Consider the following 18,658-nt stretch of genomic DNA (forward strand, 5'->3'; position numbering starts at 1 on the left):
ACACTGTTTGCAATGAAACTGTCTGCCTTAGGAAGAAGCCCACTGTGGGCAGCCCACTCAGTACCATTGGCTCAAATGTAAATGTCACAGACATGTCTACCTCGGATCAGCCTCTCAGAATAGCAGAAAAAACAAATAAGCAACCCAGAAAAGGACAAGAAATGGCCCAATTTAACATATGTAGCCTGAGAAACAAAGGTTCATGAAATTAACAACTTACTAACATCTGAAAACATTCATATCCATCCCTGAAACACACTTAGATAATTCCTTTGACAATGCAGTAGTAGCTATACATGGTTGTAGCATTTACAGGAAAGATAGAAATGCAAATATAGGAGGTGTTGCTATAAATGTCCAGAGTCATATTCCTGTTAGGCTGAGAAAGGATCTCATGTCAGATGATGTAGAAGTAATATGGCTACAGGTTCATCTGCCTCACCTAAAGCTTATTCTCGTATGAAATTTCTATAGACCACAGAGTAATAAAAGTTAGTATTTGGACTATATGTGTGAAATGTTGGATAATGTATGTGATATCAACAGAGAGGTATATTTTCTGGGTGACCTAAATATTGACTGGTTGTCATCAAGCTGCCCACTCAAAAAGAAGCTTCAAAATGTAACCGATGCCTGCAATTTGGTTCAGGTTTTCAGCCAACATACCAGGATATTTACAAACAGAACAGGAACTAAATGATCCACGTGTATTGATCACATCTTTACTAATGTGGCAGAAATCTGCTCTAAAACAGTATCCACACCCATTGGATGAAGTGATCATAATATAATAGCTATATCTAGAAAAAACAAAGTTCCAAAGACCGGACCTAAAATTGTGTATATGCGATCATACAAGAGGTTTTGCAATTACTCCTATGTTGAAGATGTGAGAAAAAAATGTGGTCTGATGTGTGTAATGAGGAACAACAGGACACCACACTTGAATCATGTATGAAACTGCTTCTTCCGGTTATTGATAGAAATGCGCCCATCAAGAAACTGACTGTTAGAACTGCCAAATCCCCATGGATAGATTATGAATTGCTGAGTGGGATAAGGCAAATGGAATAGCAAATAAGTCTGACAGCACAGCAGACTGACAAACTTACAGTAAATTGAGAAATCATGTAAGTAAACTAAACAAAAAGAAGAAGAAACTATACTATGGAACAAAGATAAATGATATAAAGAATGATAGTAAAAAGCTCTGGAGAACCTTAAAATGAAATTCTTGGCAAAAAAAAATATCTCTAACAGTCGCACAGCGTGAGTTGTTTTATGCACTTGAGGTCAGAATGCACTCACTGTTCCAAAATGTGATTGCGCAACAGGGCAGATAACCCACACTACCCTCAAACCAAGGCACGTTGCCTGCTAATTATCTATAGGCTATGTTTCAACTTGTCAATTTCAAATTATTTTCTTACAAGTTTTATTTTCTAACAACAGTTTGAATTTAGGTGTGTTCCGCCTCCTCATTAATTCACATAGAAGAAGTAGCCCATTTCAGTGTTGCAGACAATTTATGTTTGAGGCTTTACTGAGCGGGACAAACTTCTCTCTTTGATGAGATCCCAAGCACTTCCCAACAGGAACATCATTTTGATCTCAGTTATGCTTCTTCACAACTCATCTTGATGACCATGAAACACCCCAAATCAACATTTCAGCCCGATCTTTTCAACAAGAGCAGCAGCAATTTGATCTTCATCATACCTACCAACAGAATATTTTAAGCAGACAATAAAAGCTCTATTTTTTCAATGAGAAGCATGCACGTTTTTGCACTGTATTGCGAGTGCTCCGGTCGTCTTGAGTTAAAAACATTTCAACTTTTTTTAAACAGCCTTTTAAACAATAATCACTTACCCACAGTTGTTGACTGCCATCAGGTCTGCCACCAGCATAAATGGGTATGTCAACACACTCACAGCAATCTGGAGACAGAGGTAGGAGCTCAAACAAGGGACAACAAGGTGAACACAACTGCCATAGGTGCAACACCACCTGATTAGCATTGTAAAACAAGGAGGCTTTTAGAACTGAGATAAACTAGGGAAACAAATACTCAAAATAGCCCCACCACGACAGTTAATTCATAAAAATATAGTACAATGACATGCAGAGGTTGTGCAGCTGAACTTACCCCCATCACTAACTTAGTGTAGCTTCTGATTACTGGGGCTTGGCTGAACTGCAAAAAGGTGTGAGTGCATTTATAAGCATTTATAAAATAATGGTATTAGGCATTTTCTGTGCACAAAACAGCTTGGAAATATGCAAAAGAAATACTGTATTATTCACATTTCTAGTGAGAATTTAGCTTGTTGTTTATTTTACGGTGTCCATGAGCAAGCTGTGATTATTTAAGAGGCTTTAAACTGGGTGAAAATGTATTGCATGCGATGCAATCACTAGATTCAGTATTCCATACTCTTGTCATCCCCTTTTACATGATGCAAGGGATGTTTTGTGGACAGAAAATGTTCCTCAGCTTCATCATGTTGGTTTTCTACTGTGCTCAGTCACAAACATACTGTTTTCCAACACATGATGTCATGATCTCTTCTATCATCCCTGGGCATCTGCCCTGAGCTATTAGATATTGAACCAGTGTTGAGCGGGCCTACCCAGTCATTGCTGGATTGATCAGACCCTCCAGCCCAGTGTTCAGCTGCAAGGTATCAACCCCCTACCCTGTACCCCATAGTCGTTGGGTTTACCAGACCCTGCCTCAGACGGATTCAAGGAAGGCCTTGAACCCTGGACCGTCACCCTCTGTGCACATTCATTTTAAACAGAATAGCATGATGATGATCTTTAACTATTCCTATCTATTTGATATCATTAAATAAAGAGTAGAAAGAATACATTGCATCCAGACAGGGGTTGGAACCGGTTCAAGGAACAGAAACGTAACCGGAAACAAAAGTGATCCATACTGTTCCGGAACAGAAACTTTATTTTAAAAGCATGGGAACCGGTTAATAATGTTATTTTACACTCCAGACATTTTTTTACAGTCCCACAAAAAAATGCAACAAAGCGCCTATGCAAAGCCCTCACTCTGTCACTCAGAAACGTATTCCAGTGTCTGCCTGCCAGCTGAAAATCTTTGCCTGTGTGTGCGCGTGTTTAGGCTACCTGCCCCTCCCCCATCCGAAGCATAGGCTATTGTACTGACGTTACGAGAGTGATTTAGAAGATAGGGACAGACATTTTTTATTAGCTTGAGATTAATGGATTAACTTATCACATTTCACTTTGGATTTATTAACTACAGCAAGGTAGGACGTGTTTTTAATTCTGGTGCCGTTGTGCACACACACAAGCTTCTTAGCTAGCTTGCTAGCTCAATCTTGTTAGCTAGCTAGCTCAATCTTGTTAGCTAGCTATCTCAAGCCGCTCCTCCTGGGTATAGGTATAATTATGTGGACCTAATTCAGATAATGCATGTCATAAAAAGATGTCCAGCAGGTCAAGCCTCCTCCTCAACCCTCTCTCACTCTCTCCCCACCCGCAAAATTTCAGTCGCATATTGCGCCATAGGCTACACTTGTCTGTCCATCACGCATGTAAACAACTAGCTTGCCTGCTCTATCCGTACTGATTGCTGAAGTAATCAAAGAAAAAAAGCAACAGAAAGGAATGATATAAACCAGTACTTTTTTGGGGTTCAAACTGGGTCTGAACTTTATTTTGCTGGTCGGAACCGTGGAACGGAACAAAAAAAATAGTGGTTCTGTTCAGAATTAAAAGATTAGAAAATCATTTTGGTTCCAACCCCCGATTGCATCTGATTTTGACTATGAAACTCATGTCCGGTATTGGACAAAGGATGAAGTAGAATCTGTTTTAAGCATTCTCTTCCTGTTATTCAAGAGTGGTTAACAAGACAAATAGATTACTGTATTCTTCCTGCCCTTATGGCCTCGTAAAGAATCTACAATTTCAACAGAGATGTGTTGGTCTCACAGGGGTTTACAACTGAGGTTATTTTAGTGACAGCTGATCTTAGACCAGTGTTAGAGGTGTCTGTACTGTGCTTACATTGTCGTCCACTGCGTAGGTGTTGATGAAATGGTCCAGGAGGTTACAACACCACAGAAAGATGACCTTACCTAGGACATGGGGCACAATCCCCCTGCAAACACACAGCATCCAAAAATAGACAATAAATAAATATATATAGTACATATATATATAAATATAGTATATATAGTATATAGTACAGGCCAAAACACTTTCAAAGGTTTTGAACCAGTAATATTGAGTCATACCATGATTTGAATTTGGTTTGCTGAGGTAGTATACATAGATAAATGATAATGATGTCCTTTAACCTATAGTGCTACACAAACTAGGCCACCCACACAAACATTGTGGTGATCTAGTCAGTAAGAATTATGGTTAATTCCAAAGAGTAAATGTGTCTCACTTCTCCCACTTGTCTAACTGCTAAGAAATGAAATTACTTTACAAAGTGGTATGAAAAAGCATGACTTACACAAAGAATCCCCCAACGCCCTCCTCCTTGAAGATTTTGGTGACGCAGCTAAACAACCCGCTTCCAGAGTCAATCCCAGAGGAAATAAAGATGAAAACTTTCAGCCAAGTGCTAATAATTTACAACATGTTTAAAACCTCAGAGTGGCTCTAATGCAACTAAGCTATCAATTCGACAACTTCAAACAATGTAGACCTCTAATGAAGCATTTTTGCATAATAAATCAACATTCTGTATTGCACCATGTCACTGTCAGTGGAATCATGAAGTTGCAGTAATGACGTTCTTCCCAAATGTTAGATGAATTACCCAACACTCATGACACATTGAGAAAATGGTAAGTCAGGTAAGTCAACCACTCCCTTTGTACATTTGCATACAGTATCTGAGGTATGCCGCATGTGTCAGACCTTACCTGTACGTGACCTCTCTCCCCACAAACTGGGCCATGCAGCGCACTGAGATCACTGAAGAACAGGACAACTGAACATTAGGGAAGCAAACAGTGTTACAGTGCCTAGTGAAAGTCTACACACCACTTACAGTCTTCACAATTTACTGCCTTAAAATTACACCAAAAAAAAAAAAAAAAGATGACTTATATATTTTTCCTCGATGTACACAACGTTCTCCACATTTCCAATGTGAAAGAAAAATTATAGAACATTTTCCAAATTCCTTATAAAAATAAAAATAAAAGATGTCTTGTATGTATTCACACCCCACAGTTAATAATTGGTGGAAGCACCTTTGGCAGCCATTACATCTGTGAATAATTTTGAATAAGATTCTACCAACTTTGTACAACTCTTAGAGCAACACTGAGTGTACAAAACACTGCTCTTTCCATGACAGACTGACCAGGTGAATCCAGGTGAATTGAGGCTGGAAAGGGGTGCAACTAAATAGTAGGAAGCCGTTGGGGGAGAGTCATTGATGGACAGCAAAATTCAAACCTTTGTCTCTGATTTTCATACAGATTTAGGTCAGGACTGAGACTGGACCATTCAGGAACACTCAACACCTATTGAAAAGTAATTCCGGTGTGTCTATGGCATTAACATTTATGTAATTGTCACGCTGAAAAATACAACTTTTGTAGGCTACAAGCAAACGAGAACACCAGCTGTCTGATACTGACTGATCAAAGGGTGGCTGGCCCAGCGGCCGCTTGAGAACTCTCAGACAGAGCACATTAGGATGTCTTGCCTGGGTTTGTTTACATTATGTCTTGGCTGGGTTTGTTTTGTTGCCCCTACAGTTTGATATTTCATAATCACAAATGACATAAATGAGACATACTGAGTCTGGCTTTAATAGTCTTGTTGCAAACAGAATGGATGATTTGGAGTGGATTTCTTTAACACAGGCCTTCATCTTTTCACTTTGTCATACAGGCTGGTAATGTGGCGTGAATGCAATGTTGTTGATCCTCTGTGTTTTAAAATATTGTGGTGGCAGCATCAAGTTATGGGTACGCTTGTCACATTTACATTTACGACATTTAGCAGACGCTCTTATCCAGAGCGACTTACAAATTGGTGCATTCACCCTATAGCCAGTGGGATAACCACTTTACAATTTATTTTTTTATTTTTTTAAGGGGGGGGTAGAAGGACCACTTTATCCTATCCCAGGTATTCCTTAAAGAGGTGGGGTTTCAAATGTCTCCGGAAGGTGGTGAGTGACTCCGCTGTCCTGGCGTCGTGAGGGAGCTTGTTCCACCATTGGGGTGCCAGAGCAGCGAACAGTTTTGACTGGGCTGAGCGGGAACTATGCTTCCGCAGAGGAAGGGGAGCCAGCAGGCCAGAGGTGGATGAACGCAATGCCCTTGTTTGGGTGTAGGGACTGATCAGAGCCCGAAGGTACAGAGGTGCCGTTCCCCTCACAGCTCCATAGGCAAGCACCATGGTCTTGTAACAGATGCGAGCTTCAACTGGAAGCCAGTGGAGTGTGCGGAGGAGCGGGGTGACGTGAGAGAACTTGGGAAGGTTGAACACCAGACGGGCTGCGGCATTCTGGATGAATTGTAAGGGTTTAATGGCACAGGCAGGGAGCCCAGCCAACAGCGAGTTGCAGTAATCCAGACGGGAGATGACAAGTGCCTGGATTAGGACCTGTGCCGCTTCCTGTGTAAGGCAGGGTCGTACTCTCCGAATGTTGTAGAGCATGAACCTGCAGGATCGGGTCACCGCCTTGATGTTAGCGGAGAACGACAGGGTGTTGTCCAGGGTCACGCCAAGGCTCTTCGCACTCTGGGAGGAGGACACAACGGAGTTGTCAACCGTGATGGCGAGATCATGGAACGGGCAGTCCTTCCCGGGAGGAAGAGCAGCTCCGTCTTGCCAAGGTTCAGCTTGAGGTGGTGATCCGTCATCCATACTGATATGTCTGCCAGACATGCAGAGATGCGATTCGCCACCTGGTTATCAGAAGGGGGAAAGGGAGAAGATTAGTTGTGTATCGTCAGCGTAGCAATGATAGGAGAGGCCATGTGAGGATATGACAGAGCCAAGTGACTTGGTGTATAGGGAGAATGAGGAGAGGGCCTAGAACTGAGCCCTGGGGGACACCAGTGGTGAGAGCACGTGGTGCGGAGACAGCTTCTCGCTACGCCACTTGGCAGGAGCGACCGGTCAGGTAGGGACGCAATCCAGGAGTGAGCCGCGCCGGAGATGCCCAGCTCGGAGAGGGTGGAGAGGAGGATCTGATGGTTCACAGTATCAAAGGCAGCAGACAGGTCTAGAAGGACAAGAGCAGAGGAGAGAGAGTTAGCTTTAGCAGTGCGGAGAGCCTCCGTGACACAGAGAAGAGCAGTCTCAGTTGAATGACCAGTCCTGAAACCTGACTGGTTTGGATCAAGAAGGTCATTCTGAGAGAGATAGCAAGAGAGTTGGCTAAAGACGGCACGCTCAATAGTTTTGGAAAGAAAAGAAAGAAGGGATACTGGTCTGTAGTTGTTGACATCAGTGGGATCGAGTGTTGGTTTTTTGAGAAGGGGTGCAACTCTCGCTCTCTTGAAGACGGAAGGGACATAGCCAGCGGTCAAGGATGACTTGATCAGCGAGGTGAGGTAGGGGAGAAGGTCGCCGGAGATGGTCTGGAGAAGAGAGGAGGGGATGGGGTCAAGCGGGCAGGTTGTTGGGCGGCCTGCAGTCACAAGTCGCAAGATTTTATCTGGAGAGAGAGGGGAGAAAGAAGTCAAAGCATAGGGTAGGGGCAGTGTGAGCAGGACCAGCAGTGTCATTAGACTTAACAAACGAGGATCGGATGTCGTCAACCTTCTTTTTCAAAGTGGTTGACGAAGTCATCCACAGAGAGAGAGGAGGGGGAGGATTCAGCAGGGAGGAGAATGTGGCAAAGAGCTTCCTAGGGTTAGAGGCAGATGCTTGGAATTTAGAGTGGTAGAAAGTGGCCTTAGCAGCAGAAACAGATGAAGAAAATGTAGAGAGGAGGGAGTGAAAAGATGCCAGGTCGGCAGGGAGTTTAGTTTTCTTCCATTTCCGCTCCGCTGCCGGAGCTCTGTTCTGTGAGCTCGCAATGAGTCATCAAGCCACGGAGCTGGAGGGGAGGACCGAGCCGGCCGGGAGGATAGGGGACACAGAGAGTCAAAGGATGCAGAAAGGGAGGAGAGGAGGGTTGAGGAGGCAGAATCAGGAGATTGGAGGGAGAAGGATTGAGCAGAGGGAAGAGATGATAGGATGGAAGAGGAGAGAGTAGTGGGAGAGAGAGAGCGAAGGTTGCGGCGGCGCATTACCATCTGTGTAGGGGCAGAGTGAGTAGTGTTGGAGGAGAGCGAGAGAGAAAAGGATACAAAGTAGTGGTCGGAGACATGGAGGGGAGTTGCAGTGAGATTAGTAGAAGAGCAGCATCTAGTAAAGATGAGGTCAAGCGTATTGCCTGCCTTGTGAGTAGGGGGGACGGTGAGAGGGTGAGGTCAAAAGAGGAGAGGAGTGGAAAGAAGGAGGCAGAGAGAAATGAGTCAAATGTAGACGTAGGGAGGTTGAAATCCCCCAAAACTGTGAGGGGTGAGCCATCCTCAGGAAAGGAACTTATCAAGGCGTCAAGCTCATTGATGAACTCTCCAAGGGAACCTGGAGGGCGATAGATGACAAGGATATTAAGCTTAAATGGGCTAGTGACTGTGACAGCATGGAATTCAAATGAGGAGATAGACAGATGGGTTAGGGGAAAAATTGAGAATGTCCACTTGGGAGAGATGAGGATTCCTGTGCCACCACCCCTCTGACCAGATGCTCTCGGGGTATGCGAGAACACATGGTCAGACGAGGAGAGAGCAGTAGGAGTAGCAGTGTTTTCAGTGGTAATTCATGTTTCCGTCAGCGCCAGGAAGTCGAGGGACTGGAGGGTAGCATAGGCTGGGATGAAGTCAGCCTTGTTGGCAGCAGAACGGCAGTTCCAGAGGCTGCCTGAGACCTGGAACTCCAGGTGTGTGGTGCGTGCAGGGACCACCAGGTTAGAGAGGCAGCAGCCACGCGGTGTGAGGCGTTTGTGTAGCCTGTGCGGAGAGGAGAGAACAGGGATAGGCAGAGGCATAGTTGACAGGCTGTAGCAAAAGGCTACAATAATGCAGAGGAGATCGGAATGAAATGAACTAAACATCTGGGAAAGGAGAGAGTAGGGCCTCCCTCACCAAAACTACCAAATATAACTCTCCCAACTTCCACCTCAGAAACTATAATTGTTTCACTGAACCACCCGAATAAAACTCTCCCAACTTCCACTTTAGAAATTAGAATTGTTGTAAACTACAGCGGTTCAATGTTTCAAGGAATAGTCACCTGCAGGGACTGGGGAGTTCGTCAGGTCAAAATAAATATGAAAGGCGCAAAGCCCAGGTAAAAGATTAGAGGAAAACCCACCTCAGTCTTATGAAAACCTAACCTACAATAGAGTTGTATTTTTCAGCTGGACAGTTACAAATGTTATGCCAAAGACACACCAGAATGGCTCTCCAAGAGGTATTGAGTGGTCCAGTCTCAGTCATAACTTAAATTTGCTTGAAAATCAGAGACAATATTTGAATATTGCTGTCATCAACGATTCCCAACCAAAATTACTGAGCTTCAGCTGTGCAAGAGTTGTGCAAAGTGGGTAGAATCGTATTCAAAATTATTCATAGCTCTAATGGCTGCCAAAGGTGCTTCCACCAAGTATTAACACATGCGGAGATCATCCATTCACCCACACCGCATCTCACAAAGACACGGCGGTTAGAACCAAAAAATCTCAAATTTGGACTCCAGACCAAAGGACACATTTCCACCGGTCTAATGGTTTGTGTTTCTTGGCCCAAGCAAGTCTCTTCTTATTATTGGTGTCCTTTAGTATGGGGTTTCTTTGCAGCAATTCGACCATTAAGGCCTGATTCACACAGTCTCCTCTGAACAATTGATGTTGAGATGGGTCTGTTATTTAAACTCTGTGAAGCATTTATTTGGGGTGCAATTTCTGAGGCTGGTAACTAATTAACTTATCCTCTGCAGTAGAGGTAACTCTGGGTCTTCCTTTCCTGTGGCGGTCCTCATGAGATCCAGGGCTATCTTCTGTATACCCCCCCCCCACCTTGTCACAATACAACTGATTGACTCAAAACACATTAAGAAGGAAAGAAATTCCACAAATTAACTTTTAAGAAGGCACACCTGTTAATTGAAATGCATTCCATGAAGCTGATTGAGAGAATGCCAAGAGTGTGCAAAGTTGTCATCAAGGCAAAGGGTGGCTATTTGAAGAATCTCAAATATAAAATATATTTTGATTTGTTTAACTCTTTTTTGGTTACTACATGATTCCATATGTGTTATTTCATAGTTTTGATGTCTTCACTATTCTTCTACAATGTAGAAAGTAGTAAAAATAAAGAAAAACCCTTGAATGAGTAGGTGTTCTAAAACTTTTGACCGGTTGTGTACACAATCAAGATATCTTCATTTGTTTTATTAATTTTTAATCAATTTCGAAAGTGTTCTATAATTTTTCTTTCACTTTGAAAATGTGGAGTAGGTTGTGTAGATCGGTAGGAGGAAAAAAAAACAAATGTATTCCTTTTTAGATAACATTTTAAGGCAGCAAAATGTGAAGACTTTGCAAGGGGTGTGTAGACTTTCACTAGTGACTGGATCTGCAGAATATCACAAGGAAACTAAACCTTAGAGCTAACAAATACATAAGGCCATTAAAATACAAAGCTATGAACTCCTTGCCAACAGAGAAAATAAACAGACAGACAATCAACACAGCAATAGCCTTAGGACTTACCATGGAACGGATGAGTGGCTATCCTGGACAGGCACTGGATGACCATCTCATGTGAGGTCTTGAGAGAAAGAAGAAATCAAACAGTGCCAAGTATCAGCGGGCATAGCTATGCAAAACTGCTACATCTAATCCGTTCAGAAATCACCAACTAGGCTATACTGGAAGCTAGTGCAAACGCAAAGAAAGATAAGACCAGCAAATGAAGAATTTCTCAACATAATGTTATACTTTATCAACTATAACATAAGAGTGGATTTGTTAATTACCTGTTACAGGTATGCTGGCCATTCAAAAGTTATTTTATTTATGTGTTTATTTAAATAGGAATACAAACACAGACACACACACAGTTGAAGTCGGAAGTTTACATACACCTTAGCCAAATACATTTAAACTCAGTTTTTCACAATTCCTGACATTTAATCAAAATAGAAATACCCTGTCTTAGGTCAGTTAGGATCACCACTTTATTTTAAGAATGTGAAATGTCAGAATAATAGTAGAGAGAATAATTTATTTCAGCTTTTATTTCTTTCATCACATTCCCAGTGGGTCAGAAGTTTACATACACTCAATTAGTATTTGGTAGCATTGCCTTTAAATTATTTAACTTAGGTCAAACGTTTCGGGTAGCCTTCCACAAGCTTCCCACAATAAGTTGGGTGAATTTTGGCCCATTCCTCCTGACAGAGCTGGTGTAACTGAGTCAGATTTGTAGGCCTCCTTGTTCGCACACGCTTTTTCAGTTCTGCCCACACATTTTCTAGAGGATTGAGGTCAGGGATTTGTGATGGCCACTCCAATACCTTGACTTTGTTGTTCTTAAGCCATTTTGCCACAACTTTGGAAGTATGCTTGGGGTCATTGTCCATTTGGAAGACCCATTTGCGACCAAGCTTTAACTTCCTGACTGATGTCTTGAGATGTTGCTTCAATATATCCCACATAATTTTCCTTCCTCATGATGCCATCTATTTTATGAAGTGCACCAGTCCCTCCTGCAGCAACGCACCCCCACAGCATGATGCTGCCACCCCGTGCTTCACGGTTGGGATGGTGTTCTTCGGCTTGCAAACCACCCCCTTTTTCCTCCAAACATAACGATGGTCATTATGGCCAAACAGTTCTATTTTTGTTTCATCAGATCAGAGGACATTTCTCCAAAAAGTATGATCTTTGTCCTTAAGTGCAGTTGCAAACCGTAGTCTGGCTTTTTTATGCCGGTTTTGGAGCAGTGGCTTCTTCCTTGCTGAGCGGCCTTCCAGGTTATGTCGATATAGGACTCGTTTTACTGTGTTTATACTTGCGTACTATTGTTTGTACAGATGAACGTGGTACCTTCAGGCGTTTAGAAATTGCTCCCAAGGACGAACCAGACATGTGGAGGTCTACAATTATTTTTCTTCTGAGGTCTTGGCTGATTTCTTTTGATTTTCCCATGATGTCAAGCAAAGAGGCACTGAGTTTGAAGGTAGGCCTTGAAATACATCCACAGGTACACCTCCAATTGACTCAAATTATGTTAATTAGCCTATCAGAAGCTTCTAAAGCCATGACATCATTTTCTGGAATTTTCCAAGCTGTTTAAAGGCACAGCCAACTTAATGTATGTAAACTTCTGACCCACTGGACTTGTGATACAGTGAATTATAAGTGAAAAAATCTCTGTCCTAACCGACTTGCCAAAACTATAGTTTGTTAATAAGAAATTTTTGGAGTGGTTGAAAAATGAATTTGAATGACTCCAACCTAAGTGTATGTAAACTTCCGATTTCAACTGTATCCTAATCATAATACTTAGAGACTTACAGAATGTCTAGAAAAGGGAGAGTGATAACAAAATAAAAACTATCCCTCCCAATTTACTAAACTCAACTGGCTTTACATGGACCCACATGACATTTGATACTTTCATATTATGTGCCCTATCGCACTTTGACCTCTCACCACTTTGACCACTTTCCTGAGGGAGGTCTTCAAGTCATCTCTGTTCGATACATCATCTGCTGGAATGGTCTGGAGAGGGAAAAGATGTCAGGCCTTCAATTACTATATAAATTAAGTTCTTCCCGCATACTGTCACAAATATATTATTTAATTACATGTCTCTCTCATTTGATAAGGATATTCTGACTGTACACTTGCAAGCTCCAATGATTGGTTGGATTATACGCTTTGTGGCCAGAGATGCGCATTTCAAAGACCTATTGAGAGCAGTTGCAATATGTTATTAGTGAGTATGAACTACCTCTCCTCTGGGTCTAGGATTCCCTCACCTGTTTGACTTTACTCCGGACCATGGTAGAGATGGCACTGGACATAATACAAGGGGACAGACCTCGGAAGAGTCCCCTCTTTCCATCCACCCTTACAACGTGCTGTGCTGTGGACAGATAGACATCACATCGCTGTCACCTCTTCTTCCCCATTCAGGGTGATAAATTAGGATGATAAGCCATGAAGACCCACTCACCATAGGAGAAGAATCCAGGGAGGTACAACACTTTCCTCCCAAACATGGTGGTTCCAACAGTTGGGGTGAGGGGCTCATGTCCAATCTACATTTAAATGTTAGTCATTTTTAGCAGACGCTCTTATCCAGAGCGACTTAAAGTTAGTGCATTCATCTTAAGATAGGTAGGTGGGACAACCACATTCAGTATCTCAGTCATAGTAAGTACATCAGCAAAGCCAGTGCTAGTAGAAAAAAAAAAAAGGTAAAGTGTTAGTTCACGAAAGGCACACACAACTTACTGGAATCAAGCTGGCATACTAGAGGGGAAGTACATTGATATTTTCTAGCTAGCTATTACTTTAACTACACTGAACAAAAATATCAACGCAACATGTAAAGTGTTGCTCCCATGTTTCATGAGCTGAAATAAAAGATCCCAGAAATTGTCCATACACAAAAAAAGCTGATCTCTCTCAAATTTGGTGGACAAATTTGTTTACATTCCTGTTAGTGAGCATTTCTCCTTTGCCAAGATAATCCATCCACCTGACAGGTGTGCCATATCAAGAAACTGATTAAACAGCATGATCATTACCCAGGTGCACACAATGCCACAGATGTTTCAAGTTGAGGGAGCGTGCAATTGGCATGCTGAATGGATGAATGTCTACCAGAGCTGTTGCCAGAGAATTGAATGTTAATTTCTCTACCATAAGCCGCCTCCAACGTCGTTTTAGAGAATTTGGCAGTATGTCCAACCGGCCTCACAATCGCAGACCATACGTATGGCGTTGTGTGGGCGAGCGGTTTGATGATGTCAACGTTGTGAACAGAATGCCCCATGGTGGCAGTGGGGTTATGGTATGAACAGGCCTAAGCTACAGACAACGAACACAATTGCATTATCTATGGTAATTTGAATGCACAGAGATATCGTGACGAGATCCTGAGGCCCATTGTCGTGCCATTTATCTGCCGCATCACCTCATGTTTCAGCATGATAATGCACAGCCCCATGTCGCAAGGATCTGTACACAATTCCTGGAAGCTGAAAGTGTCCCAGTTCTTCCATGTCCTGCATACTCATTAGACATGTCACCCATTGAGCATGTTTGGGATGCTCTGGATCTACGTTTACGACAGCGTTTTCCAGTTCCCGCCACTATCTAGCAACTTCGCACAGCCATTGAAGAGGAGTGGGACAACATTCCACAGGCCACAACCAACAGCCTGATCAACTCTATGCGAAGGTCGCGCTGCATGAGGTAAATAGTGGTCACACCAGATAATGACTGGATTTCTGATCCACGCCCCAACTTTTTTTTAAAGGTATCTGTGACCAACAGATGCGTATATGTATTCCCAGTCATGTGAAATCCATAGATTAGGGCCTAATGAATTTATTATACACTGCTCAAAAAAATAAAGGGAACACTTAAACAACACAATGTAACTCCAAGTCAATCACACTTCTGTGAAATCAAACTGTCCACTTAGGAAGCAACACTGATTGACAATACATTTCACATGCTGTTGTGCAAATGGAATAGACAACAGGTGGAAATTATAGGCAATTAGCAAGACACCCCCAATAAAGGACTGGTTTTGCAGGTGGTGACCACAGACCACTTCTCAGTTCCTATGCTTCCTGGCTGATGTTTTGGTCACTTTTGAATGCTGGCGGTGCTTTCACTCTAGTGGTAGCATGAGACGGAGTCTACAACCCACACAAGTGGCTCAGGTAGTGCAGCTCATCCAGGATGGTACATCAATGCGAGCTGTGGCAAGAAGGTTTGCTGTGTCTGTCAGCGTAGTGTCCAGAGCATGGAAGCGCTACCAGGAGACAGGCCAGTACATCAGGAGACGTGGAGGAGGCCGTAGGAGGGCAACAACCCAGCAGCAGGACTGCTACCTCCGCCTTTGTGCAAGGAGGAGCAGGAGGAGCACTGCCAGAGCCCTGCAAAATGACCTCCAGCAGGCCACAAATGTGCATGTGTCTGCTCAAACGGTCAGAAACAGACTCCATGAGGGTGGTATGAGGGCCCGACGTCCACAGGTGGGGGTTGTGCTTACAGCCCAACACCGTGCAGGACGTTTGGCATTTGCCAGAGAACACCAAGATTGGCAAATTCGCCACTGGCGCCCTGTGCTCTTTCTTCACAGATGAAAGCAGGTTCACACTGAGCACATGTGACAGACGTGACCGAGTCTGGAGACGCCGTGGAGAACGTTCTGCTGCCTGCAACATCCTCCAGCATGACCGGTTTGGCGGTGGGTCAGTCATGGTGTGGGGTGGCATTTCTTTGGGGGGCCGCACAGCCCTCCATGTGCTCGCCAGAGGTAGCCTGACTGCCATTAGGTACCGAGATGAGATCCTCAGACCCCTTGTGAGACCATATGCTGGTGCAGTTGGCCCTGGGTTCCTCCTAATGTAAGACAATGCTAGATCTCATGTGGCTGGAGTGTGTCAGCAGTTCCTGCAAGAGGAAGGCATTGATGCCATGGACTGGCCCGCCCGTTCCCCAGACCTGAATCCAATTGAGCACATCTGGGACATCATGTCTCGCTCCATCCACCAACGCCACGTTGCACCACAGACTGTCCAGGAGTTGGCGGATGCTTTAGTACAGGTCTGGGAGGAGATCCCTCAGGAGACCATCCGCCACCTCATCAGGAGCATGCCCAGGCGTTGTAGGGAGGTCATACAGGCATGTGGAGGCCACACACACTACTGAGCCTCATTTTGACTTGTTTTAAGGACATTACATCAAAGTTGGATCAGCCTGTAGTGTGGTTTTCCACTTTAATTTTGAGGGTGACTCCAAATCCAGACCTCCATGGGTTGATACATATGATTTCCATTGATCATTTTTGTGTGGTTTTGTTGTCAGCACATTCAACTATGTAAAGAAAAAAGTATTTAATAAGATTATTTCATTCATTCAGATCTAGGATGTGTTATTTTAGTGTTCCCTTTATTTTTTTGAGCAGTGTATGAACTGTAACTCAGTAAAATCTTTGAAATTGTTGCGTTTATATGTTTGTTCATATAGCTAGTTGTAGTGGTAGGATCTTGGCATGCACTTGCAGTTAGCAGAGGTGGGCCATCTTGACAAGTACAGTGATGAAAAGAGGGCAGGCCGGCAGGCAGTGTATTTTAGTATTGCTTTTTCGTTTAGTTTTATTTTGTGTATCCATGGCAGCTAAAAGCTGAATTGTTTATACAACTAAACAAACAATAACAAATAAATGAAATTGTGACAGGAACTTAAAGGGATGATGATTTACATTAACATTTCATGTAAATAATATTTGAAAATGTCGCTTTCTGTCTTCCCCAGACACACCTACTTATGTGAGATGACATTGCGGTTTGATCGGAGGTTGGCAAAGGAGAGATCATGCCATCTGACGTTAGCTAGCTTTACCCTAACAAACTCCCAGCTAGCCGTCAAGCAAACTCAAACACCCCAATGAGGTGGCACTTCAAAGTGTTAGTTTTCGTGCTTGCTAGCTAAATAATTAATAACTCAAACAAATTATGTGAATTTAGCTAGCTAAATTGAGCTCGCAAGCTTAACTAGCTAACAGTACCTGAATTAGCAGTTTGACGTACAGCAGCGGGTGTGTGATCACTGTCACCCCGGCTCCGAGAAGCAAGTTTGATGTGTCCATGTCCAAGGCCGTCGTAGACGAATCCCGGTAAAATTGGGGCTCCCTTCGAGCACCTGTCTCGCCGGACAAGTCCTCCGTTGTCACCATGTTTTCGGCGATATTGAGAATTTCGGAGACGGTGTAGGGCATGGGATGAGCAAAACACGTGATTCCTCGGAGCACCAAAACACAGGAGGCGGGACTACTTTTCATCCCATGTGGAGAGGGAATGAGCTGCATGCTCTTTTCTATCCTGCAGATGGCAGTGTTTGTCAAATAAAATTGACACTGCAAACGCAGGTTGGCATTTATTGAGATTACTCATGGACTGGAGGCAGCTCTGCAGAGTGGTCAGGAGCTGGCACCGCCACAAAGTCATAAAATCTGATGTTAAACCTATTCACACTGCTAACCCTAATGCCTTACCCTAACCTTAAATTAAGATCGAAAAGCTCAATGTTGTTGCTAGCAAATACCACAACCAGTTAGTTATCAAAACTCAACTCAGCCTAGATATAAGAGAATGCAGTTGAGCGTTCCTCAGCCAGCTACCATTTGGTGCGATTTGATTTATGGAAAAAGAGATCTATATATTTGAAGCGTAATTGAAACCGTTGAAGAAAGTCCTGCACCTGAAAAAACTGTAGGACTATTTTATGCATTTGTGGAAGGAGGGATGTCAAGGTTTTTAAATCGCCAATTAAATAGTATATATTTGTAAGTGTTTTCCTCCTATCTTGGTTATTAAGTCCAGTGTTTCTTTTAAAAAATCTGATAGGCTACTGTTGTAGGCCACATTTCCTCACATTTCTCAAAAAGAAAATACAAATCTGAAAAGTTGCAAGATTATAGCAAATAATGTAATCAAGCTTCCAGTAAAGAAATACAGAACGTCCTCTCAGATTATGAAAAATTAACTGTGCCTCAGACACAGGGACTCAAACCGGGGTCCCTGTGACTGTCAGTCCAAAACTTTAACCATTACATGAAATGGCTCAATCTGTTGACGAGGTAGCTATAGTATTAAGGTCGCTTAGGTCGATATAGTATTTTTACAAGGTGGTCCACTTGTATTTCTCTATTTTACTTGCTCCCTCACGTCACTTTGCAAATAAATCTGTTAAACAGTTAATCAAGTTTGTATGGCTTTACCCTAGTACTAAGTGGCATACACATAACACCAAATTATTAGTTAAATCCCAGACCATGACAAATTCTCCATGTTCCGCATGAAAGGTTATGGGAGATATAGGGAATATAGCTACTCTAAACATAAGTGTAAATGTCAACAAGCCAATTGAGCAATCAACCAATCTGTTCAAACCAATATTCAAGTATTACACAATCAACACAGCATTCATGCAATACACTTACACTTTAGCACTTCTTCAGCAATTAATGCTGAATTGTGCCCCCACTGACCTCTTAGCAGAAAACAATGATTGTACTGGCTTTTAAACCTGAATTCCACATTTGTTAATGTACAAGTGATAATAAACAATCTGATTGCCATGACAACGAGAATTACACTTAAACTGAGCTTGCTTACATACACACATCAGTTAGGAAATTATAGGATGAAAGTAAAACCTCTGGACTGCAATTATTTGTAGCCCAGTTGCTCATACACACACACACGCACAAATGTATCCCTTACGAGAGCGAGGAGGTTTGTGTTTTAACAACCAGACTGCGGCTGGTGGGTGTTTGTCTGCAGGCCGCATCGGGGGTGAGCAGAGCATTGATTTACAATCACC

General features: G+C 42.9%; 1 protein-coding gene across 1 annotated transcript in view; it reads right to left on the reverse strand.

Moving 5' to 3' along the window:
* LOC121538259 (mitochondrial carrier homolog 1) overlaps window positions 1-17,104 on the reverse strand; it is a 38,035-nt gene extending 20,931 nt beyond the window's left edge. Inside the window, exons 1-10 of the mRNA XM_041846111.2 lie at window positions 16,842-17,104; window positions 13,266-13,350; window positions 13,069-13,175; window positions 12,740-12,808; window positions 10,793-10,850; window positions 4,926-4,977; window positions 4,511-4,570; window positions 4,054-4,147; window positions 2,150-2,197; window positions 1,873-1,940 (exon numbers count right to left, since the gene is read on the reverse strand). Of these exons, the coding sequence (XP_041702045.1) occupies window positions 1,873-1,940; window positions 2,150-2,197; window positions 4,054-4,147; window positions 4,511-4,570; window positions 4,926-4,977; window positions 10,793-10,850; window positions 12,740-12,808; window positions 13,069-13,175; window positions 13,266-13,350; window positions 16,842-17,051 (851 nt within the window). The 5' untranslated portion in view covers window positions 17,052-17,104. The remainder of the gene's footprint in view (window positions 1-1,872; window positions 1,941-2,149; window positions 2,198-4,053; window positions 4,148-4,510; window positions 4,571-4,925; window positions 4,978-10,792; window positions 10,851-12,739; window positions 12,809-13,068; window positions 13,176-13,265; window positions 13,351-16,841) is intronic.
* Between the last annotated feature and the right edge of the window lie 1,554 nt (window positions 17,105-18,658).

Source organism: Coregonus clupeaformis, chromosome 24, assembly GCF_020615455.1.
Source record: "Coregonus clupeaformis isolate EN_2021a chromosome 24, ASM2061545v1, whole genome shotgun sequence".
Taxonomy (NCBI): Eukaryota; Metazoa; Chordata; class Actinopteri; order Salmoniformes; family Salmonidae; genus Coregonus; species Coregonus clupeaformis.